The sequence below is a fragment of the Chrysemys picta genome, chromosome 1 (assembly GCF_011386835.1).
Source record: "Chrysemys picta bellii isolate R12L10 chromosome 1, ASM1138683v2, whole genome shotgun sequence".
Classification (NCBI taxonomy): Eukaryota; Metazoa; Chordata; order Testudines; family Emydidae; genus Chrysemys; species Chrysemys picta.
The window spans coordinates 60,067,878-60,093,942 of NC_088791.1; the positions used below are offsets into that span (position 1 = coordinate 60,067,878).

At 40.5% G+C, this 26,065-nt stretch overlaps 1 protein-coding gene across 8 annotated transcripts in view; it reads left to right on the top strand.

Annotated features, from left to right (window-relative positions):
• Nucleotides 1-25,281, top strand: part of SLC16A7 (solute carrier family 16 member 7) — a 134,461-nt gene extending 109,180 nt beyond the window's left edge. For 6 of the 8 annotated variants that reach the window (XM_005297970.5, XM_042855679.2, XM_042855692.2 and 3 more), the window contains exons 3-5: nt 17,087-17,230; nt 18,859-19,674; nt 23,244-25,281. In XM_005297970.5, the coding sequence (XP_005298027.1) occupies nt 17,087-17,230; nt 18,859-19,674; nt 23,244-23,515 (1,232 nt within the window). In that variant the 3' untranslated portion in view covers nt 23,516-25,281. Of the gene's footprint in view, nt 1-13,113; nt 13,221-17,086; nt 17,231-18,858; nt 19,675-23,243 lie in introns of those variants that run through there. The other 2 variants (XM_042855757.2, XM_042855737.2) reach the window with 2 other exon arrangements.
• The last annotated feature ends 784 nt before the right edge of the window (nt 25,282-26,065 follow it).

Sequence of the window (26,065 nt, forward strand, 5' to 3'; positions counted from 1 at the left end):
TTATTCTGAGGACAGAAGAACTACTATAAATACTGGTTAGCTATAGATAAGTACAATATTTCTAGGAGCAGTGGGAAATTTGTCCATGACACTGGATTACTTAATATGCCTAATCTTTAGTATGAGGTTAATAACAATTTTTCTTAGTTCCACGGAAGTAGACAAATTAGATAGGGTCCATGTTAATCTTTTCAAAAATACAATACTCCTATCAGCACAACTGCACAAGGAAAGATATTGCCAAACTGTACTCAATCTTTCACCTGCAACCATCCACATAGAAAGAAAAAGAAACACCCACTGAGATTAATAGATAATATTTCAAAGAAGTGAGCCTCAGCAGGAGGACTGTTAAGTGTTTTACTTGGGGCATTGCTAAACTTAGAGTCATGCCTCCTGAAATCTCCTGTGAAGCACTAAAAATAGTATATATTTCATGAGGTTTATAATTAAAATAACAGTCCTGTATTTTTAATTTTAGATTAGCGAGTTAGTGGTTCCAGTTTGATTTCTCATTTGAGGAAGGAGCAATCTTTTGTGCCAGTGGTTTCTTGTTCAGGTCACTAGTAATAATGTTTAGATGAGATCTTTGAAAATTTTAGAGATGAAAAAAACGATGTTAAGTTTAGATTCATGGAAGCACATGAGCCCCAAGGGAATTGAATTAATCACTGTTAAATGCTAAGCAGGAAAAGTTCAGTCTGTCTTTTCCTTTGATAGAAACATTTATTAATTCCACAAAGCACCTTGCATTTGCCAGAGAATTTGCTAATGTTCACAGTGACACATTTACCACTTAAATTACAAGCTCCTGGTTTTCCAAATGTTATGGTTTTCTGAGAAGAGTGTTTGCAATTTACATATCATGTGCTGATTCTGTTTCTAGCTCTCTTCATTTCAATGGCATGAAGGACCCTTTGTGAAAAATATGTGCCCTGTGTTGCATTATATCTATTTATATAGATCTCTTTCATAGACATTTTGGCTTCATCTCATTACTACCTATTTTCCCCCACTCTAAGGATTAGAACCTGCACACATTCACTCATGTGAGTAGTCTTATTTAAAACAATGGAAATATTCATACAAGTAAAGTTAAGCAAGTGCTCAAATGTATGCAGGATCTTGCTTACCTCATTGCAAGTGTGACCTGAAAAAATATTGCACCATCAGTTTTTAAGCAGAACTTCTCCTTTGAAGTCAGTGGAACTAAAGCGAACTGATTCTGAAGCCTTACATCCCTTACATGGGAGATGAGTATTTAGCTCCTCTCAGAATTGGGCCTATTTTTGACTACACTTGATAAAGTTTTCTCCTGCTGCTTTACAAAGAAGTGTTACAAACTGTATTAATACTTCTGTTTTGTGACTTCACTGTGCTACCTTGTACGAAAAAAGCTCCACAGCAGGGCATACAAGGGATAATAAATATAATTGACAGCTATCCGGATAAATAACAATCAATGTGGATATATGCTTCTTAAAAACTGGGACAGCAAAAATTCCCACAGTTTTTAAAAACATTTGGCTGGACTCACAACTTCTATTGTGTCTCTGTGTATGTGTATGTGCCGGTATAAAACTGCATTAAGTTTAAATTAAGGTTTCCAGAGCGCATCGCACACAAATCCACACCATGGCAAACAAGGAAACAGCAACTAAAACATTCAGCAAAGCTTTTCTACTAAATATAACCCATAGCCCACAAATTTCAGCCTCATCCTGAACCAACCAGCAGTCTTAACTGACCACATCTCTACTTTCCCAGTGCACACAAATATGCAGATTTCAATCCTGTAATTTTGATATAAAAATATCATATACAGAGCAATCATTAGCAATATAGCTCACCCATTTGTATAGCTTTTTTATAAACACTGCAGAAAAGCATTACACAGCTACCATTTGCAATCTGACATAACACCTTGCTAATTTATCTATACCAGTACAAACCCATATGCAGTAAACTCTTAGGGGAAGAGGCAGTCTTTTCATTATGTGTTTGTACAGCACTGTCAGGAATAAAGCCATGCAGATATGCCTGTTCAGTCTCCTGATAACCTAATTAGCCTGACAGATCTCCCTGCCTGATTGGCTGAAGAAGCTAGCAGACTTGCTCTTAAGCTCAGTAGTGGCAGCAATTTTCTGGCTGCACAACACATATGCCTGCAGTTATGCTTCTTTCCTGGGCTCATCTTGTTCCAAGCCTTGCTTTTGCATTGTGCCACCTTGCTCCAGCCTGGACCCTGTCAGGTGTTGGGACGGTGCTGAATTATTATGAATTACTGTAGCTGATATGAATAAGTGTGGTAAGCGTGAGTATGGTATGGCTTGGTACATCTGAATTTGCTAGAGGATTTTGGGAGCAGGATTCTCTTAGCATTAGATAGATGACGTGGAAATTTACTTGAAGTTCTGAAATTGCACTTGAATGGTTAATAAAGGCTCAATATGCATGTATGTTTCAACATCGAACTTTGGAATATATCAGCTGGGGGACAGCTCACCAAAGTAAAGAAGACATAAAATCGTGTGATCAGTGGGCTTGGTACAGGCTGATGTGGATCAAAATAACCCCTCTGGATGGCATCACACTAAGAGCTCAAATGAATGATTGATGAGAGAGTAAACGTTGATTGAGCTGTGGTGTGTGTTTGTTTTGCAGCCCCCCTTCCAAAATATTAATTACAGAAAACCAGTAATGAACGCCCACAGAGCATATTTCTGGGACATATGACTCCTTTGAGAACAAAAGGTATATATGCTAAGCAAAGTAAATTAGTTAGTTCCCCAATTAACGTCTGAAGAGATCCATGATGCTGTGAGGCAGAGGGCCTTGGGGTAACCACGACCCTGCTACAAGGGGCCTTTGCAGGGTCTATAGCTTGGTTCGGATTGGAAAGGGAGATGACTGCACACAGCACGGACGCTTTGAATATTTGATCATGCCTTTAGGCCCAGTGACTTTCCAGCACTTCATGAATGATATCTTCAGGGATGTGCTAGACTGCTATGTAGGCATTTATCTTGATAATATCTGCATCTTTTTTTATTATCAGGCTCTTCACAATCACCACTGATCGTGAAGAGCCTGGACTTGATGACCTCTCGAGGTCCCTTCCAGTCCTAGAATCTATGGACCACATATGCAGTGTCATAGAAAGACTTCACTAACACCATCTATGTGTGAAGCCTGAAAATTGTGAGTTTTACCAGGATATGATATAATTCATTAGCTATATTATTCCAACAAGCTAACCAGGGACCCATGCAAGGTTGCAGCCATATCTAACTAGTCTGTGCCAAAGAACATCCTCAGAGCACATCAATTCTTAGACTTTATTAACTTATATAGGCAGTTCATTGAGGGGTTTTCAAGTCTAATCGTCTCTCTGACTGCACTTCTGTGAAAGGGAGTCCAGTTTACCTGGTCCTCAGAAGCTCAAACTGCCATCAGTTGGCTAAAATAGAACTTCATCACAACACCCATCCTGGTCCACCCAGATACCGCAAATCAATTTATGGAGGAAGCCAACAGATCTAGTTTCACATTAGGTGCAGTACTGTCCCAGCCAACAGTGGTCGACTTCACCCTAATGGTCGACTTCACCACTGTGCCTTTCACTCTTGCAAGCTAGCCCCAGCAGAAAAGAATTATGATAAATGGGACAAGGAGCTCTTAGCCATCAGGGAAGCACTCGAGGAATGGCATCATCATCTGTAGGGAGCCAGGTTTCCCATCCAGGTTCTCACAGATCACAAGAACCTGGAGTACCTCTGAATGTTCAGACATCGGGTCCACTGGTCCCTCTTTTTGCCTGATTTGACTTCATAGTCATCTATTACTCAAGAGTAAGAAATGGGAAGGCTGATGCCCTGTCCCATAAGGATGAGTACTGGAAACATGGTGGGGAGACTCCTTCCACAATTTTCAAGGCAGTCAGTTTTATTTATGGCACAGTAAACAACAGTCTAATCATGTCAATTTACTCCTTGTTGACCAGCAACCCCTTCACTGCTCAGATCTGCCAGACTCTGGGTAATGTTGCTACCTTGCCTGCCCCCAACTTCAAGTCCCGAGATGGAGATCTCTACCACCAGGGCCATATCTATATCACCAAGACTTTAGGTTCTGAAGTTATCTCATGATATGTTCCTTGTGGGGCACTTTGGCCATCTCAAGACCTGGAATCTACTTGCAAGGAGTTTCTGGTGGCCACGCTTGCACACATCAGTCAAGAACTACATAAAATCCTGTGATCTTTGCATCTGGACAAACTGTCCATGCTCAAAACTACTCAGCTTTCTGCAGTCTGTGGCCATTCCATCTCAGCTATGGGCTTCCATATCCTATGACTTCATTGTGGAGTTGCCACATTCCCAGATGCATACAGTGATCCTAGTTGTGGTTGATCTCTTAACAAAGAAGCCACCCATTGCCTCCTGTCTTGCCATCGCTATCACCCCTGAAAAACTTGCCTCTTCCTGAAGAACATCTTTTGTCTCCATAGATTACCATCAGTCATCATGTCAGACCATGGTTTTCAATTTGTTTTTTCAGTTCTGGTGGGAATTTCTAAGGCTTCTGGGGATTGAGCCGTCCTCTGATCTGCTTACTATCCACACACGATTGGACAGATGGAGCAGGTCAACCAGATTCTTGAGCGATAGCTTCACTGCTTCTTGAATTATGATCAGGACGACTCATTGTCTCTGCTTCCATATGCCGAGCTTGCATATAATAATGCCATCCATGCCTTCACCCAGCAAAACCCCTTTTTTGCACACTAGGGGTTTCATTATGACTTTCATTCGGATGTCCTCATGAAGTTCCCAGTACCCGTTGTCACAGATCTAGCTATCCATCTCTGCCTAGAGCTCAGGGAACAATTACAAATAACTAAGGAAGCACATAAACTTCACACTGACCAGGAATGCCAGGCCACTCCCAACCTTGTTCACCTGCAATTTTGAATCGACTCACCCATTGGCCAAGCTAGACCACCAATGTCTGGGTGCTTTCTAGAGTAACGCATGGATCAACTTGTAACGTTCAAATGGCAATTACCCAAATCTCTGAAGATTCATTCTATATTTGATGTCTCCCTCCTGAACCCATATACAAAAACCCCTTCCTGCACCATTCCAGCCTTCTGCCTCCACCTGTAACAATCCAAGGGTAGGATGAATGCACAATGAAACAAAGCCTTGACTCCCAGTGTGTTAGGGGACAACTCCAATACTTGGTGGACTGGGATGGTTACAGCCCTTACGAATGGTCCTGGGAACCAGTAGAACACATCCACACCCCAGGTCTGCTGTGAGCTTCTCCCAGAAACTCCTCTCAGAAGCCAGGCCTGGGGGTGCCTGTGGGGCACTCTCAAAGGGAGGGAGTACTGTTAAGAACAAGGCCCTTCAGCTGGTCCTGCTCAGTTTCCTTACAGCCTAATAAGCACAGCTAGACAACATCAGTCAAACTGCCTGATGGATCACCTCTCCTGATTGGCTGAAGAATCTAGCAGGCTTGCTTTTAAGCCCAACAGCAGTTCTCTGGCTGCTTATCACAACACCTGCAGTTATGATTCCTAGTTGTGTATGTCTTGTTCCAAGCCCTGCTTCTGCATTGCTCCCACCTTCCTCCTTGCCCTGCATGCAGCCTTGATCCAGCCCTGCTCCTTCCTTAGACCCAGTTTTGCCCCTGCCTTGCCTTACTCCAGCTAACCCGGCTCGGACCTTGGCTGTGGTTCCTGACTTTGGCTCTCACCATTGGCTATGGCAACTGGCCTCTGACTCCAACTCAGACCCTGGGCTCTCATTCCTGGCTACTGATGCCTGTTCTAACCACTTGGCCTGCTACAACCACTAGCAACCACATCCTCCTGCCAAGTGCCTAGTGTATTGGGGTTCTACTCTGTGATTGGGGCTCCTACGAGCTACTGCAGTAAAAATATAATAATAATAATAATTGCATTATTGTTGTTATTATAAATAACAAAAACCATGTACAGTGTAATACATGAAAGCCAAACCAGCCCTACATCAATCAACAGAACTCATGAACGAATAACCAGTAAACATGGTTAGAGTTCAAAAGTTGGTCAGGGTGAAGAGGGAGGTATGTGGGCTATGGGTGATGAAAGTGAGGTAGTTTAGTTTAAGATGAGGAACTGATGCATGGAGTGCAGATGGGATATTGAAAGACTTAACTGCTTTACCCTTGCTTTATATGCTTTGTGCCAATGAGCTATACAGTTTAGCAACCTTAAATCAACATTACCCTTTTTTCTTGAAGGGAGGGAGAATATGTAGATATATGTACTGCAAATTGTGACAAGTTTTAAATCTCATGTATCCTTTTTCAGGTTTATCTTCTATGCTGTGTTGCCCCCCAGTCCTACCCCTCCCCCATACCCTACAGAAGTGATCAAAAGCCTTTGGAAATAGAAATCGTATCACCTCACAAAGCCCATCAGTCCCATTTAGACCTACCAAAAAATAAAATAGATTTTAAAGCATTGTCCAAGGATTTGAAAATTTTTTAAATGTGATCAGACTAAAAATTTTACGTTTCACCTGATGCCACAGAAGCCATTTTGCAAGCAATGTCAGGAAATTATAAAAAAGCATTTGTTGTTGAGCACGTAGCTTATAAAGGGAAAAGTAAGGTTTTGTTTTAGCAAACTAACCTAGGGCCCTTTGTCCAAACAAATCAACTCATCAAATGCAAATAGGTTTTGTAGGTAGTAAAATACTAAACTAAAGTTAGTGGGTGTGGGTTTTTTTAAGATTGTAGAGTTTCTCAGACATTTCCAGTCTGGTAGAAAACAGAAATAAGTCTAAATCCAGACAGAAAAGTGCTACACTGACTTTTCCAACCATATGGCCAATCTTGTAGTTGTGTTTATATCATCTGACTTGGCAGGCTGCCATCTATAACAGTATATTACTGCAAGCTAAAATAAAATTATTGTGCCTATTTTCAATTTCTTTCATGAATTTTATGTTATGTATAAAAGTGTCACATTGTTCAAATTGACTCGTTTCAAATGCATGGTTTCCAAGGGATCAAGTATGAAGTATTCATTGTTAACATATGCTTTAAATGCTATCATTGTATTAAGCAATCTCTAGTGTAGTTCAATATAGATGTCAAGACAGAAGAAAATTCGAAGCACAAGTGGGCGGTACACTAAACACAATATGAGCAAGAAAGGGTTTTAGTTCCATCAAAAAATATATCAATGAGAAGTCAAACTAGTAAGAAGTAAGAATTGAGAAGATAGCTAAAAAAAACAAATGTATTTACTTATTAAAATAAATGTCACTTCTGCAGTGAGTGTATACATAGGAAAGACTTGAAGGTGACCTCTGTGTAGAACTGAAGGTCATTGGTGGCAGCTTGATACCTGTACCAGCTGGTGTTGTTGTCTTTGAAGTCTGATTAGCTATCATCCAGTTAAGTTAAGCTAAGTTACAAAACATTTTTCTTCTATCAGAAAGAATGTTACCTGTTTGTGGGAAATCTGTCTGAGAGAAATATATTTGTTCTTAGTACAAAAAATGACGGAACAGAGAGAAGAAAGCAGGGATTCTAGTGTCCTAGATTCTCTTCTTCTTATAAATTAATGGAGTATACCTAATATATTTGGACTCATAAATGTTATTCTACCTGAGAGCTCTGCAGGATATAGATTTTATGCCAAATAAATCTTCCTTTATTCTATTCCGTGGCCTTAAAGCTGATCTGCCACTACCATTACCTCTAGGTATTATGACATGGAAATATCTAGGTATTATGAAATTGAAATATTGTTATCTGGTTTGCATCCTTTGAACTCTTAGAAACCTTCAGTAGGAAGCTGTTTCATTGTCTTCAGAGTTAGATCATTCATGAACTGTGTATTCCTTTTAGGGATGATAAAAGATCAGAACAGGTAAGTGTGTGAGTGTGTGTGTATTAAACATATAAAATGAATCCTAAACTTTCAGTTCAGCAGAAATATCATGTTATGATTTTTAACAATAGAATATTTTACTGTTCAAGTTCTTTTAAGATTATATTAGCACAGTTAGTATTTTTTAAGAAGGTAAAAGGGTCATTCCTTCAAACATCTGCTTTTTATACCTTATTATTCAGTCATGTGTAGTCTTTTTTAACTGCTGCTCATGTACAGAATCATCACTTAGCACGAAAGGAAAGATTAAAATGGTGATTGAAAAGAGAAATTAGCAAGTGAGAGGAAAAGAACAACATGGATTACTGGTGCCTTTTTTATTTAAAGGGAACTATAATATATTCTATTTTTCTACATCAGAATCCCATTGTTCACCTCTGGCCAAATCTTCAGCTGGTATAAACTGACTGCAATGGAGCTATGATGATGTACACCAGCTAAGGATCTGCCCAATAGGTTTAAATTTACCACTGTGCAGAGGGGCCAGCACAAGGTGTATTGAGCAGTAAAATCTCATGTAAACACTCAAAATAGAACCTAAGTGTGACTTAAGTGGCACAAAGGCTTTGTACAGAGGTGATGTTCATCCTTATATATTTAAGAGCCTTCAAGTGAGGGTCAAAGAGTTTATAATGCCACAAGTTTAGGTTACCCGTCCTATGTATAAAGGTACTTTATATATAGTCAAATGCATTAAACAAATACTAAAGTAAAAGTCATGGACTATCAGGGTTGGAAGGGACCTTAGGAGGTCATCTAGTCCAACCCCCTCCTCAACGCAACACAGGACTAATCCCCAGACAGATTTTTTTTTTAAACCCTACTTCCCTAAATGGCTCCCTCAAGAGTTGAGCTCATAACTCTGGGTTTAGCAGGCCAATGCTCAAACCACTGAGCTATCCCTCAGTGACTTAACTAATGATGTAGATTACACTTCGGGTGTACGTTAGTGAAAAAAAAATGATTAAAGTAGTGCAATTTGCATCAACCTGGCATCCTGTGGTATGTAAGATAAGTGTAATTTACATACTGAGAAGGCAATGGGCCTGAAACTTTATTGCCCTGCGCCGTTCGTAGTCATTTACATCAGTGCAAAGTGGATGCAAAATGTTTCCATGCTTTTCGGTAGCATTAGTGTAAATGATTAATTAAGCTGCAAGGCTACAGAGAATCAGGCCTAGAAGATGAGAAATGCATAAGAGGAAAAGCAACTGAAAAGAGGGTATAAAATAAGCCACACGGGAATTGGGCATGATCACAGGATAGAGAATGCAAGGTATCATGAAGAATTTCAGAATGCTGATTTTGAGAGCTGGCTAATACATCCAGCTTTAGTGTTCCACTGGTGACAGTTTAAGAAAAAAGATCCAGATAAAAATCCAGAGTCCTTTGCCATTTGGTAAGGCTTCACCTGTTGCCATCTCTCTCCTGATAATCTGCTGAATAGTCCATCTTGCTTTGATAAAACTTCTAGACTTTTATTATCAAGCTGGTCATCTACTGTGACCAGTGTTCCTCTCAGTTTAGTCAAGCAGGATGTTTTTGTGATGTTTCCTCTGTGTGATCTGAGGAATGTGCAATGTGTTGAGAGTTTTAGACTGCTAGAAAGGATAACTTTATATTGAGAATGGGAGAAATTTTGCTCAAAAAATCTAGCAAAATATTTCCATTTTTCATCAACATTTTCACTCTTTCATTTCCATGATTTCTGAAAAGGGCAAGTCTAGAGAAGAGTGGGGTAGGAGGAAGTTGGAAACCATTTTTTCCTGTATTTGTTATATGCCTCTGGGGGCCCCCATAATAGTGAGAAGTTTTTAAAAAGAAAAGCAAGGAGAAGAACAATTAGAAATATCCACGAACATCCTTAAATATCTTTGGGAGGCCAAGGGAGCAGACATCATTGACTGGCACATGTTTGTTATGAATTATTCCCTTTAGACGCTGTATATTTACTGTCTCAAGGGATGAACGGTCTTCCCTCGAGATGCAGCAGGAGGGGTGGAAGCTAAAGCTTTATGGTGGAGCTGGGACTATGACTCCTTTTTACAACATTTTGCTTGGGACTGTGACTTTCCCAGCCATGGACTTTGGGAAAACGCCTCCCTTCCCCACCCTTAAGTATGACTGTGTTGCAATAGGTTAGAGTAAGAGCCTGGAAAAAAAAACACAAACCTATGGGAAGAACCTGGTCCACTCCAATCTGAGATAACACAGAAGTATAAATGGCTCTCTGGAGAGCAGATATCTGGGTTAAGCAGTCCTGTGGTAAGAAGTCTGGTAGTGACCAAGCATAAAGAGAAGGCTTTCGCAGAATCGTATGGTATTGTTAATTCCTCTGTTGATCAAATCAATCCCCAGGAAGAAGAAGACTTTTGACCTATCTCAGCATCCTTGTCAGTTTTACTAAAAACAGTGTTTTGCCTCAGTTTTGCACATGCCTGCAGACTGGCTACCTCAGAAAGCATCTAGTCACCAGGGCTGGTGAAAAGGACAGCTTACTAGCTGAGTGTACATGCACCTTCAGAACCAGCTTGCATCAGTCCTCTTACATGTTGACTCACTGGTCTCATACATACAAACAAGACCACCACACGAGCCCACAAATGTATGAGCTATGAAGCCAGACCTCCCCTGCATGTAGAGCTGAATCTACCTTTCAATGAGGCACGTGAGGGGCAGGGGATGGAAAAGGGTCCTCAGCTGCCAAAAACTGCCTCTGTACAGCTCGCTGACCCTCTCCCAAACCATCTCTCTGTAACTCTCTTATCCAGGTTGACACATACACAGGTGAAAATTGTTCCCTTCTTCCCTTGAAAAGTCTGCCCAAGTGAAAATCCAGGCAAGGATAGAAATAGAAAGTAAATAATTTTCCCATTTAAGAGTCAAGAAGTCTGCATATTGAATCAGAATTTATTTTTACTTGTTTTTTAAAAATCTATATGTATTAGTTGATAGCATGATTTTGCAACTGATTTGTTTCTTGAAGTTGAATGGCTGAAATTTGCTGAAGAACGTGCAGCAGGATATAGATACACGCTCGGATGTGAACATTACTAAATGATTTTAGTTGCAGTTAAATGTAAAATCTCATTTGTGCTTGCCCATGAAAAGCCTGATTACATGCTCACAACTAGAATTTATGCAGATTCGTAAATCCATATATACTGATGAATATGTGGTATTTTATGAGACTCTAAAAACCAAAGTATATGCAAAGACATCAGCAGAAAATGTTTAATCCACTTATCAGGTCTGATGGAAACTGGGAAATATATGGAGTTTCCTCATTAAGTGGCTTAACCCAACATTATGGTTTATATGACAATTAATATTCCTCACATGTTTGTATCTTAAACTGAAATACTGGAATATTCCCAGAAAACAAAATTAAACTGGAGTTAAGGTGGTAAATACATGTCAATAACTTACAGGAAAAACTTTAATAGAATGTTGTAGTTAAGAAGAAGTTTGAAAGTCAGCAAATTGATTTCAAAGTTGTGCTTAAAACAACATTAGACTCTCTGACCCTGCAGAGCACAGGTGCCTCCAATTCTTCCCTTTTATTCTCATCTACCACCCACCCAAAACCATGGGATCTCAAATAGATCAATGGTACTCTGGGATCTACACTGGTTGCCTTCTGGTTGGAGTTTAAGCCAGTATTGGCTTTGACCTAAAAAGTGCTAAATAGCCTGGGACCTGCCTGCTTACAATATCTTCCATTGTTGTATGCAGTGTCGTTGTAGCCATGTTGGTCCCAGGATATTAGAGAGACAGAGTGGGTGAGATAATAACTAACTTCTGTTGATGAGAGAGAGACAAGCTTTTGAATCACATAGAGCTCTACTTCAGATCTAGGAAAGTGATGTTCCGAGTACCTTGTCTCTCTACTTATGAAATATTTATTTCCCCATGCATTACTGCCATAATTTAAGGCCAGTATACATGGGCGGCACGTAATGAAGGCTGGGGGAGGAGGGTAGTGGTGGATTTGGAACCCCCAGAAAAATCTCCCCTCGCGATGGCCCCAGGGCCAGGGTGGGGGCACAGAGCTTTTCTGGTCTCAGGGCCATAGTGGGGCGGGGGGGGGGCGGGAGAGGAGCAAGTAGGGAGTGGGGCTCGGGGTGGAAGAGGCAGAGTGGGGGTGTAATGGGGGCGGGGCCACTGGGGAAGGGATGGAATGGGGTGTGGCCTTGGGGGTGGTGGTGCAGGTGGAAGGGACAGAATGGGGGAGGGGCTCCAGGCTCAGATCTCCAGTCAGGGCTGAGAGCTCCTTCATGATCCCAGCTGAGGCTGAGAGCTCAACCCTAGCCAGGACCGAGCTCTCAGCCCCCCTCCTGTGGCTCCAACCTAGCTCTCCACCACGGGGGGGGGGGGGGGAGGAGTGGTGGGCTGAGAGCAGCAAGCGGGGCGTGGCCTTGGCTGGAAGAGGCATGGCCTCAACTGGACGAAGCAGGGTAGGGGACTAGCCTCCCCAAGGGGAACCTTCACCGTAGCACATGCCAGTAAAGATGCTTGAACTAGAGTTTCCAGGGAGATGCTGGCAGGACTTTCCCATTCTGAAAAAAAAAAAGCCCCAGTATGTTCATCTTCAGGACACTTTTTGTTGTGGGACTTCTGGGATGAAGACTGTTGTTTTAAGGGTTATTTTTAGGGAGGGTGGGGGTATTTGCCTAATTATTTTCTTTAATTAGTTTCTGTGGTGTATGGTGAAGGCTATTCAGGTTTTGTCTTCATGTTTGGTTGTGCTTTTAAATAGTTGGCAATGGTGCCTAGGTGCCTTTTTGGTGAGTGGATTAATAAATCTGAGTCAACAATTTAATTATATGTTGTACTGAAACTTCTCTCGGGTGCTGTCCCCATATCCTTCCAACACTCAACACTCCAGTATGTGTACCCCCAATCCTTTCCTTATCCTCTCCCCATCCATTCTTCCATGGCTCTTCAAACCCATCCCCTATTCCTGATTCTTCTTCTTCCTCTGATGAGGAGAGGTCCAAATTGCTTTAAGTCCATAACTCCAATATTCCATAATCTTGTACACCTCTACATGCAGCTCAAGGTGTTGTTTATAATGTATGAGCTTTAAATGGCTTGGGACCCAGCTCTCTGAGTGCTCACCTCTCCCCCTCTCTCCTAGCATGATGGTTGTGATGGGGTTCCTGAGGTGCAACCTGAACTGTGGGACTGCTGAGCCCTCTGTCTCACCAACTTGGGGTATCCCTCTCACACTGTGATGCTGTGACAAGTGACAAACCTCTGGCAGGTACTGCACTGACATAGACCTCCACAGGCAGGGACACATCCAACTGAGTTACATGAGTGCTTCTCCCAGCCACTCATAAACCAACAATAGAGAGGCTCCAGCCAATTCCCCCCAGTACCCCAGCCTAGAAACCTTGGAATATGCCATATTGTCCTTGTTAGAAGCCTGACCAGTGTAAGTTTATTACCCAGTCAATATGGAGAGGACACACACTCGCCTTTGTAACCTGAGCTGATATTGCCCAACCGCTTCAACCAAAACACACTGTTTTAGGTAAAATGGAAAACAGATTTATTAACTACAGAAAGGTAGATTTTTAGTGATTATAAGTAGTAAGCATAGAAGTCAAAGTTGGTTATCTAATAAATAAAAGTAAATTCGCAATCTGAGTTCTATAAACTGAACAGGATTTGAATCAAGCAGTGTCTCACCCTGATAGATGGTATAAACAGGTCACAGATCTTCGATACATAGGCTAGAACTCTGCTCCAGTCTGGAACCACCTGTCCCCAGTTCAAAGTCTTTGTACTCAAGATGTGTTTCCAGGGGTTGAGTTGTGGGGGACTGAAGCCAAGTCATGATGTCACTTCCCCTCTTTATAGTTTCTTCCAGCTTGCTGGAACGATCTATGACGTGGAGGTCCGCCCCCATTGGTCAAGCAGCCTCCATTGTCTAAATGCTCTTTCTGAAAAGTCTTCTGGGATGGCCTTTGGGCAAGTGAATTTCCCTTTAATAGGCCATCAGCATGTCTGGCTACTCCATTGTAGTACCTGAAAGGCTGGTTGTAGGTGTTCCCAACCTCACAACATATTTCAGTAACACACACATTGCAAAACGTCATAAAACTTCACATTCAATGATAGCACATGCAATCCAACATGATATTAATGTTCAACAGATCAAGACTTTTAAGATGATACCTCACGAGGCATGCTTTGTACAAAACATATCATAATTACATGACAGCAGTGAATATGGGGGTTTCAGGGTGCTGCTTTGAGATACAGAGTGCCACAATGGTTCTTTCCTGGAGTTGCCATCCCACGACTGGCAAAAGGATGTTCTCTATAGGAACCTTCATGGTTAGATCATGGTTCATGAGAGCATAAATTCAGTAAGCTTGAGGTCACAATGCAAGATGTATCTGGTCAAAGCTTTGAGTTTGATTTCTCAGGTCCATGCTTCTCAGTAATTCTTTGTATGGTTAGTGCTGAAAGAAGACATGCCAATCTATCACATAGGAAACTGTTCCCAAAGTATTTCTGACCTGACCAGAAATGAAAAGTATTGAATATCTCATGAGAAGGCCTATCATCCAAATCACTTGAAAACTGTGCTAGAAACCTTTTGGAAAGTATCCAGACTTCAGTGTGTTTAACCAAACTAAGGACTATATCATGCCATTGATTTTTAAACTAAACTTCCATCTAGGGCAGTGTTTTTAAATCTGTGGATCGTGACCCAGTACTGGGTCGCAGCATATCAGGCACTGGATTGCCTTGCTCTGGTCAGCACTGCCAACCGGGATGTTAAAAGTCCTGTTGGAGGTGCTGCCCAGCTACGGCAGGCTAGTGCCTACCTTTTCCAACACTGCGCTGTGCCCCAGAAGCGGCCAGCAGTGGGTCCGTCTTCTAGGCAGGGGGCCATGGTGCCCCGCATGCTGCCACCACTCCAAGTATCCGGCCAATGGGAGCTGGTGGGACACTGCCTGCAGGCGAGAGTCACACTAAGCCACTTGCGCACCTCCTCCTAGGAGTGGGACTCATTGCTGGCCGCTTCCGGGATGCAGCGCGGTCTGCAGTTCCAGGACAGGCGGGAAGCCTGCCTCTGCACCCTGGCTGCGCCACTGACCAGGAGCCACTGGAGGTAAGTCTGTGCCCCAACCCTGCGCCCCAATCCCCTGCCCCAGCCCTGAGCCCCCCCAAACCTGGAAGCCCTTCCTGCACCCCAAACCCCTCATCCCCGGCCCCACCCCAGAACCTGAACCCCCAGCCCAGAGCCCTGGCCCCCTCCTGTACCCCAACCCCCTACCCTAGCTCAGTGCTCCCTTCCTCACCCTGAGCCCCTCATTCCTGGCCCCACCCTGCAGTCCTCACCCATGCACCCCTACCCTCTGCCCCAACCCTGAGCCCCTCTCACACCCCAAACCCCTCTGCTCCAGCTCCGTTGGGTCGCGGGCATCAACAATTTTCTTCAATTGGTTCCCCAGAAAAAAAGTTTGAAAACCACTGATCTGGGGTGACCAGATGTCCCGATTTTATAGGCACAGTCCTGATATTTGGGGCTTTGTCTTATATAGGTGCCTATTACCCCCACCTCTGTCCTGATTTTTCTCACTTGCTATCTGGTCAACCTGCTTCCATCAGTTTCAATTGAGACTTATGCTTAAAATGTTGATGGCATGGTATGGGCCTAACCCATAGATCAAACATTTGGACCCAAACTAGGACATATTGCAAACAATGCATATCTCCAATTTTGTTGAACTTGATTTGTGTTGCCAGTGAAAATGCTGATGTATATTTCTTTAGGTGTTTATTATGGGAAATTTGTACTGAACCCAATACACAGTAGAAACCAGAATGATTTGTAGTAAAACCAAATGTAATGCTTGACATTTCACTTTATATCCGGTCTCTTTTATCACCAGTTCTAAATCTAACCTCCCCCCCACACACAATGTTTTTTAAATGGAGTGAATATAGTGCTTACAAAAGTAAAGCTGTTAATGTTGGTTAGGGCCACATATAGTACAATCAGGTGTAGTGCAAGCTTCCTCAAGCAGCTCTGACAGCTTCTTAATCTTGATATGCCACACACCATCTATTCCTGTTGTGGGCCTTTAAAGAACATACAGTGCACATCATGACAGATTACATGCTAGTTCTTTGTTTGGGATGGACAAAATTACACTGGAATTAATTTCATTTGAAACTAAAAACCAGGTTTGTTGCCATATTTTCAGTTTCTAGGCCATTATACCAAGCATACTTCAGAAGGCTCAGGCTACAGAACAGAATAATATTGTCCATTATCGCATTCAGATCTGGACAAGGGAAATAGATCTCAGCTGTCAGTTATTTATGCTCCACCTCAACACTTTAAGCAAGTGAGTAGTCCCATTGACATAAGTATGTTGCCCTAGTCAAAAGCAGCAGTTATAGGGAGTTCAGAAAGAGCTTTCATCCTATCAAAAGATGTTGTAATCTGACTCATTTAGAGATCTCTTCTGCTCTGTTAACTATAGTTTTGATTAAACAACTTCCTTCCGTTTAAAAGAACAGGAGTACTTGTGGCACCTTAGAGACTAACAAATTTATTAGAGCATAAGCTTTCGTGGACTACAGCCCACTTCTTCGGATGCATTAGAGCATAAGCTTTCATGGACTACAGCCCACTTCTTCGGATGCATCCGAAGAAGTGGGCTGTAGTCCACGAAAGCTTATGCTCTAATAAATTTGTTAGTCTCTAAGGTGCCACAAGTACTCCTGTTCTTTTTTGCGGATACAGACTAACATGGCTGCTACTCTGAAACCATTCTTTCCGTTTGAAATTCTGAACTAGACTGCAGACAGTGGGCCTAATCCTCCATTTCTTGCATACCCAAAACGTATATTGACTGGGCCCGTTGTTGGTTCTCTGAGAACTGTAATTAACAAGCTTGCTGCACTCATGTCTTACATCCTTTGATCCACTTCCATGACCACAGGATACTCCCAGGAAGAGTGAGTACTCCTTTGGACTTCTAGTATGTAAGTTCTTGTGTTGTCAGGCTCACAGGGAGGTACTTTTAGTCACTGAAAACACTCAACCGCAAATATATTTATCACTGCATGATGGATAATTTATCCTTTTCCTGCCATTAGGTCCTATAAGCAGTGTCTTGGTGAACAAATATGGTTGCCGGCCAGTGATGATGGCAGGAGGTGTATTGTGTTCATTTGGAATGATTGCTTCCTCTTTCTGCAATAGTGTCCTGGAGCTTTACATATGTGTAGGAATTGTTGGAGGTAAGTAACTAGTTCAAAAATGGTAACTAGTCCAGTTAATTTTAGCTATCCTAAACTGTACTCATTTAAATTGATTTTTAGGATATTAAATTACTGCTTGGGATATTTCATGAACCTCTGATTATTTTATTCAATAAATGCCCTATGTATTTGCCATACTGTACTGCACTATAATTACAATACTGGAATTGATTGACTCATGACAGCACTTATTAGAGTCATTTGTATTGGGTTTTGCATTGATTTTTTTTTTAGCCTTCAATCATACCATACTTTGAATAAAACAGCAGAGATGAGTACAGGTCTAGTAGATATGCAAACTCTAATACTAAGCTTCTGTAGGCTCACAAAATATATATATCCATATCCAGCAAAATAGTATTCTGGGCAGGGTCCAGCTGTCCCCAGAATAAAGAATATTCCCGTCTGAAAACAAATGCTAAATCCCCAAAGCTCTAGAACTGATCAAAGGGTGGGAATTAAAGTGATACTAAGGCCACTAGATTAAATTACCGTACTACCAAAGGGATTCTAATTTTTTAAAAGCATCTCTTTTGAATAAAGAAAGAAGGTGAGATTAGAGGTCATATAGAAGCATGGAATATACAAATGAGATCTTATTCTGTCACTACATCAAAGCTTATGTTTATCTGTAATTGACTTGAGTAGAAGTTCATCATTTTGAAAGAACCCTTTCTTACTGAGCGTGGTGGGTTTCTTGTTTGTTTTGTTTTATTTAAGACCTCACGTCTCTACTTTTTAAGAGCCAAATGCAGAGACCCACTACCTAGCCCAAGGAGTGAGCTAGGCACTACGTTTGCCCATGGGAGAAGAGGGAAGGAATCCTTCCTCTGAGACTACATAGCGGGTGCATTGCTACTAAAACTCTGCAGCTCTAGTGTATCCCCACCCAAGGAGAAGGACCACAGGTGGATCCTCTGACTGCACATCTGGGCCAACTCTGCCTGCACATCTGGCCCAACTCTGCCTCACCCCTGTGCCCTGCTGTGCCCTGGGGTTGTGCATCCCCACACAGCCCCTTTCCCACCCCAGTGCAATTCCCACTTAACCAGTGATTCCACTACCAGGACCTCCAAAGCTGTGGAGGTGGGGCTGGATTTCCTGCAAAATCTTTATTTATTAATCATTTTACATCTTACTTTGGATACATGTTCAACCTTTAAAAGGGATAGAGGGATAAAAGCCAGTGGATTTATACTTCTAAATATATTGTGCTCTCTTTTGTAGATGAGGTGACATTTAATAACTTTTGTGAAATGAACCAGGAGAGAATTGTGTTGCAGCTTAGTAAAATACAAAAATGGTGTATTCAAGGTCTTGAGACCATTGTTCCTCTGTCACTCCATTGTCTATATAATTGCTCAAACATTACTATGAGTATTGCAACGCAATACAAGGAAATGACAGAACTCGAGTGTGACATAGTGGTGACATTAAAATGTGTGGAAAGCAGTGAAACCACATTTCATTTTTCAGTGCTGATAGTGTTTAATCTTCATTGGGAATTTCTGAATGGCATTTTAGCTTTTTTGAATGATTTTGTCTGCTTATCGTGAAGAGTTTTCAATGTATTACATGCAATAACTCTGTGCTCTTTTGTTGTTTAGGTCTTGGCTTAGCCTTCAACTTGCAGCCTGCCTTGACTATGATTGGCAAGTATTTCTATAAGAAGCGGCCCATTGCTAATGGACTGGCCATGGCTGGAAGTCCAGTGTTTCTAAGCACACTGGCACCTCTCAATCAATTCCTCTTTAATGCATTTGGATGGAAAGGAAGCTTTCTCATTCTGGGAGGACTTCTTTTGAACTGCTGTGTGGCTGGGTCACTTATGAGACCTGTTGGACCAACACCAGTCCCTCCTGTGAAAAAAGATGTCGAGAAGGGAGCAGGAGATTCAGCCTTACACATGAATAACAAGAAGAAGTCATTCTGGCAAACTGTGAATAAATACTTAGATCTGTCCCTTTTTAAACACAGAGGGTTTCTGGTTTATTTGTCAGGAAATGTTATTATGTTTGTTGGCTTCTTTGCCCCAATAGTATTCTTGGCTCCTTATGCCAAACACAAGGGAATTGATGAATATTCTGCTGCTTTTTTGCTCTCTATTCTAGCTTTTGTAGACATGTTTGCTAGGCCTTCAATGGGACTTGTAGCAAACTCCAAATACATCCGGCCAAAAATCCAGTACTTCTTTAGTTTTGCTGTCTTGTACAATGGCATCTGTCATATCATGTGCCCACTGGCAGAGGACTATACAGGCCTGGTGGTATATGCTGTACTTTTTGGATTTGCTTTTGGAATGGTTAGCAGTATCCTTTTTGAGTCGTTGATGGATCTCGTTGGTGCAGCCAGGTTTTCCAGTGCTGTGGGACTTGTCACAATTGTGGAGTGCTGCCCTGTTCTCCTAGGCCCCCCTCTAGGAGGTAAGGATTCCTTTTTATTATCCTTTCCGATGCCACTGGGCTGGCTGTGAATATTTAAGTTATTATTTATATTTATCTAATACTAGACATGCGCATGTTAGTTAATGTTGCCACAAGAACTGTCATGTTTTCACTGCTTGTTCTTTTGAATTTACTTTTGTAACATTACTTTTTTTTTTGGCATATCACAGATTTAGATTTATATGCAGATTTATATTGCCTGTGTGTATATGGTGTATGGCCATCATGGCTATGTATGTCGCTATATAGGTAGAGATACATACATAGATAAGATATGGTAAGATGGTATTTGCTCTCAGTGCTAGCCACCCAGGCCTACTTTTCATGTGCCTTACTAGGCAGTTAGCAGTGCTGAAAGCATCTCTTCCATAGTGGTGCTTCCACTACCTCCTGGTCAGCACAGCTCCCTCTCTCTCAAATTGGCTATATTCATGGGACTCCACTTCATTCCCCATAGCAAAGAAGCTACTTCTGTAGGTGCTACTTCACAAAATGGTTCCTAATTTCCCTAACCAATGGCTGCCAAACTAGTGGCTGCTTAAAAATAAAATGATGCATATATAAATTGTCATTTTAAAGCTCCCCACATGCTACTTTACTACCTGACTGCTTTAATCCCCAACACAAGGGAGATTATTGAAATAAGATTGATTCTCACAACATGGCAAAGTAAAGTGCATGCACAAGAGGGCTCTGATGGATGTTGCCCTTCAGAGCATAAGCAGAATATTGTCCCTCGTTATGAAAAGACAGTGTCAGTTAATTTTCATATACTGATCACCTCCAGAATTCTGATAAAAGAGCTGGGATTTTCAAAAGAGTTTTAGGGAATTAGGTGCCCAAAATCCAACTGTAAAATCCCTGACCAAATATTAATTTGAACTAAATATATACAAATATATACTTTTGAACTAAACAATATTAGATTTTATAGATGTGAATTATAAATGTAGATTCTAGTACTGCAAACTCTTACACACACGCTCAATACTACACGCAGGAGTACTCCCATTGAAGTCAATGGGTCTACTCATGGGGGTAAAGTTATATAGGTAAATGTTTGCATGACCCAGGCCATAATTTGTACTAAAATAACATCTGTTGAACTTATTTGTTAATGAAAATTTAAATAATGCCAGCTGATTATAACTTATACACTTTATTTTATTGAAATTAATATTTAACAGTTATACAAGTCATTCCAAATGAATCTGATCTCATCTTATCTTCATAGATGTTGGAATACAATAGATTCCTCTAACTGAGGGCAGGTCTTCACTACGGGGGGGGTCGATTTAAAATACACAAATTCAGCTATACGAATAGCGTAGCTGAATTCGACCTATCGGAGCTGACTTACCCCGCTGTGAGGATGGCGGCAAAATCGACCTTCGCGGCTCCCCATCGACGGCGCTTACTCCCACCTCTGCTGGTGGAGTAAGAGCATCGATTCGGGGATCGATTGTCGCGTATCTACGAGACGCGATAATTCAATCCCCGAGAGATAGATTTCTACCCGCCGATTCAGGCGGGTAGTGTAGACCTAGCCACAGACACTTGGAATGCCACCTAGTGGATGGCCTGTGTCTACGACTAATAAAATCCAGTCACCTGAAACATTGAAACCTATATTAATATTAAATCTAATATTAATGTAGTGATAAAGTATACAGCTATTTATTTTTCTTATATTTGTTATGTGGATTTTTTTTAAAGGGATACATTTTGGATATAATCAGGTCACCTTCGTTAATTTCTCTACTTGAATACATTGAAAAGCTCATATTCCAGTTTTGATCTGTTCAGGTCTATTAAAGTATAATGATGATCTCATGCATGAACATTAAGTTAATTGTTGTAAATAATTCTTTGAGACTGGCACCATTAAAAACTAACAAATTGCCTGGATTATCTACCTCAGTTGCAACAATATATCAATATTTTTATAGTATTATATTACTATATATATAAATTATTTTAGTATTCCTAAGTAGTAAGCATAGGGAATACTGCCAATACTGAGGTAAACGTTTCTATTTATTTAAGGCAAAACTACTAACTTTATAAAGGGTAACCACTGTGCATTATCTTCAAAGGTTTTATTTCATTAGATAAAATATTACTGCTTTTAAATGCTTTAAAATGTATTTAAATTTAATATTTAAGCAGGTCAAAAAATTGCAGGTGGAACACTTTTCCAATGGAAAAAAATTAAATGAAGCATTTTGATAAAGTCAAACATTTTGACCTTATCAGAATGAAACATTTAATTTTTTGTTTTGAAATTATATATATTCTATTGTTTTCTAGCAAGTTATATAATACAAATTATTAAAACACAATTTTAAAATATACAAAAATTATAAATATATAGATTAATCAATATAGAAACTAAACCTTTAAATTGACTCAAAACTCCCCCCCAACCCCCTGAAATTTCATTTAGCAGGATATTGGAAATTTTTCAACTTTATTCTGATTTGGAAAAATTGTTTTTAAATGTTGGAGTTTCCCACAGAACAGAAATTCCAAGTTTTGACCAGGTCTAGTTGGTATGTCAGTATTATGGCCCCAATACAGCAAAGCATTTAAGCACATACTTAAATTATGTTAATTATCCCATTGACTTCAATAAGACTACTCATGTTTAAATTATGTGTTTATGTGCTTTGCTGTATTGGGAGCCTGTCTTTTAATTTAGAGTTTAGAAAATGCAACAGAATTACAAGAATGACTCAATGTGAAAAGGTAGTCAGAATACATTTTTCTTTGATCCAAATGGCTTATGCATGTAAGTCATGCTTGCTCACTGTGGCACTCCCCTTCTGGTAGTGGCAAGGTCAACTAGAGATTGACAAGTCTGATACAACCTCGACTAACAGAGCAAGTTCCTTTAGCTCAGATGGTAGAAGCTCATGTGTTAAGATACAGAGGTCCCACATTTGATCTTCGCTGCTGCTGATCCATCTGGGGGAGTAAGCATTACCCATACAAGTTTGAAACTCAGTTTTCAGAGTTTGAAACTCAGTTTTCATGACAGTGGTGTCTGCACACCCAGGTGAAAAATTCTGTCTTTGGGGACAGAATAAGTGGAGCACAAATAGCAGCTTCACAATGAGACATAGTGACAGCAGCTGAGAAGGCAGACACCTTTCCAGCCTCTTGTCTGCAAGCAGCCCCACTGCGTGCTAGATATCCATTCCAAAACAACAGTAGAAAGACATTAGGGAGGAGGGGGAAAAAAAGACAGATCTGAATAGAAAATTATACAACCTACTATTGTTGACTAGACTCTACTTCCTTAGTCTCAATTATTTTACTACAGATAATGAATGCAATAGCTGCCAGTCTAACTAATATAAAATTTGTTACAGCTCCACTGTACATCTGTCTGTGAAAATGCCCAATCTAGGACAACTTTTATAGTGTTGAAAATACTTTTAATGCAGGACATTTATTGATAATACATGTGGGAAGGACCTGGAATTTATTTCTGTCTACAATTGGAATATTTTCAAGTGTGGTTTTGTATTGTTTCTGTCTTTCAGGTTGGTTAGTGGATATAACTGGAGAATATAAATACATGTACATTGTCTGCGGATCGATTGTGATTGTGGCAAGTATTTGGTTGTTCATCGGCAATGCCATCAACTACAGGCTTTTGGCAAAAGAGAAGAAGTTAGAAGAAGAAAAACAGAAAGCATTAAAGAATGCTGATCCCAAGGAAGCAGAACCTTTGACCAACAATGAGAATGAGGAGGCTGCCAACAGGGCTGACAAAGTACTCAGTGATTCTTCAGAAAGGGAAACTAATATTTAATATGAAATATGGCTCAGACGTCAATGTTTTTTACTTCCATTACAAGTATTTTGTCAAGTTACAGGCCAGGTTTTGTAGTAATAATGATCAGTCACAATATTGGACGAGAACAGAAATTTGCCAAAGCCAAGATTCCAGACAAATTATCATCGACAGTTTGTTTGTTTGTTTATTTTAGTGATGAGAATTTTAGATTTCAGAGACAGCGACTCCATGCACATGAGTCCATTCCAACTGTAACTATGGACAGTATGGGTCAGGTAGAGTTAAACTTTAAGGTCCTCCATGACAAATTATCTTGTTCCAAAATAACTTCTAATGCAACAGCATCTGTTTAGTCTTGTTACAGAAGCCATCTGTCTTAACGCTCTGGCCTGCCAGTGCCTGTTGACTTCTACCCGCCACCATATTTTGGCCTCTAGTATTAAAGAAGGATATCAGATTATGGGTCAAGAGCTGAAAAGGAAGACAAAATCCTGAAATGACCTGAGTAAAGTGCATAAGAAACTGCCTGCCCATTTTATAATGTATGCCCACTAGATCAAAAGGATGTATTTATACATATAACTACAATGTGGGTGTAAAAGATAAGGTTAGAAGATAAAAAAGGTAGATTTTTTTATTGCTAAAATGCAATAAATGTTTCATTATAATAAATGCAAGTGTTTGTTTTGTCCAGTGATAGCTAGCTCCATATTTAAACATTTAATTTTGAACTATGAGAACACTCAGGCTGCATTCATCCAAATTAGCTTAAAAAGCTGTTTGTATTAAAAAAAATAAAGATGAACATGTCAGTGGTACATAGGTTGTAAGGGTCGCTACCATTTCATTCATCAGATACCTAGACTTAAATTAACAAGAGGGACTAACAGGTTCAGGGGATTGGAATGGTTCAGCTTTTTATCTCTAGCAACCTAATCCAATACCCAGGGAAGTCAAAGTGAGTCTTTCCATTAATTTCAGTGGGCTTTGGTTCAATCAGTCCTTTGGTAATTAGTTCAAATCACAGCCATATGTTTATTCACAGAAGGTCATTATCCTTTGATAGCCTATGTGAAAGGAATTTTAAGATTTAACCTCGGGTCCTTGTGCACAGATAACCTCATTACAATTCCCATCTACCCACCCGGCACATTAAGCATAAACTAACTCCTTTGTTGAGTGTATGAGCAGAAAGGCCAAAAACTGAACTCTCTGTAAAACAATTGAGACATGTTGGCAGTGCAGGGTGGGAGACCTGGCATTGCCGCTGCCTGTGGTACATTTTTTTTTTTATTGGATTTTGGTCTTGTACCTACAGTATTTCATAAATACTCATATTCAATTTCAATTGAAAACATAAAAAAAAAATTCTTAAAGGAGGACAAAATACAAACAAATACTAAACGGTATCTGCCTATGATTACTCTTGAAAGCTAATACTAAAAGCTAATTCCAGGCTTGCAGAAGTTTCAAAGTGATGCTGTGTTAAATTAAAATATTTCTGTTTTATTTAGGTGAGTAAGGGAAGCTGCTATTCATAAATGTTGAAGGGAGGCACCTACGTATAAATGCATCTGAAATTGTGAAAATTAAGGGTCTGATTCATGCAACATTTATGAACGGGTTATGCACCACTCACACATGATTCAGGAAAACATACTATTGTGCAGTTAATTTGATCCTTCCCCCTTCTTTTAACCTCTGAAAGGTGTGACCATATTAAACATACTGATAAACTAAGCAGAGGGTGAAATCTCAATTTCTCAGATAAAATAAAGAAAGAATTCTGTGAAAAATTGGGCAGATGTGTGTGCATTTAAGGTAGATTTGTCCCAGGACTCATGTTCATGTTGATTATTTACATCAGGTTTTGGGGGTTTTTTGACGTGCTATTATATTTAATGTACAATGAATTGCCATAGCGGATGCAACACCTTGTCGTTCCCTTGAAGACTCAGCGTTGTTTTCAGTAATATACTGAATCCACTTCCAATGCTGTACAGAAATGTAAATTGACATTTACCAATGCTCTTGCAGCAAAACAGGACCGTTTTGAGAAAAATCTTGTGATTTTATAGGAATCTCAGCTGTGTCTAATGCACAATACAAGCAAATCTTGCAGAGAAAACACCTATTGTAACTCACTTTGGACTGGATTGAAAGTAGGCTCAGTACTGTGTAATTGGTAGAGAGAGCTCAGTGGTTTGAGCATTGGCTTACTAAACCCAGGGTTGTGAGTTCAATCCTCGAAGGGGCCACTTAGGGATCTGGGGGAAAAATCAGTACTTGGTCCTGCTAGTGAAGGCAGGGGGCTGGATTCCATGATCTTTCCTGCTCTATGAGATAGGTATATCTCCATATATTAATTATTATAGTTGTGTCACTACAGGGCTTGATCACAGTTCCTGCCCTGCCTTGCCTTGCTTCGTGGAGAACAAAACATTGAAATAAGTAAAACTGTGCCTAGGGGCCACATTGTGGCATCCTTACTTATGCTAAGAAGTACCTTACTCCTTAAGCAGTACCATCAGCAACTTTCTTTAGTATTCTCCATTTCTTTTGGGA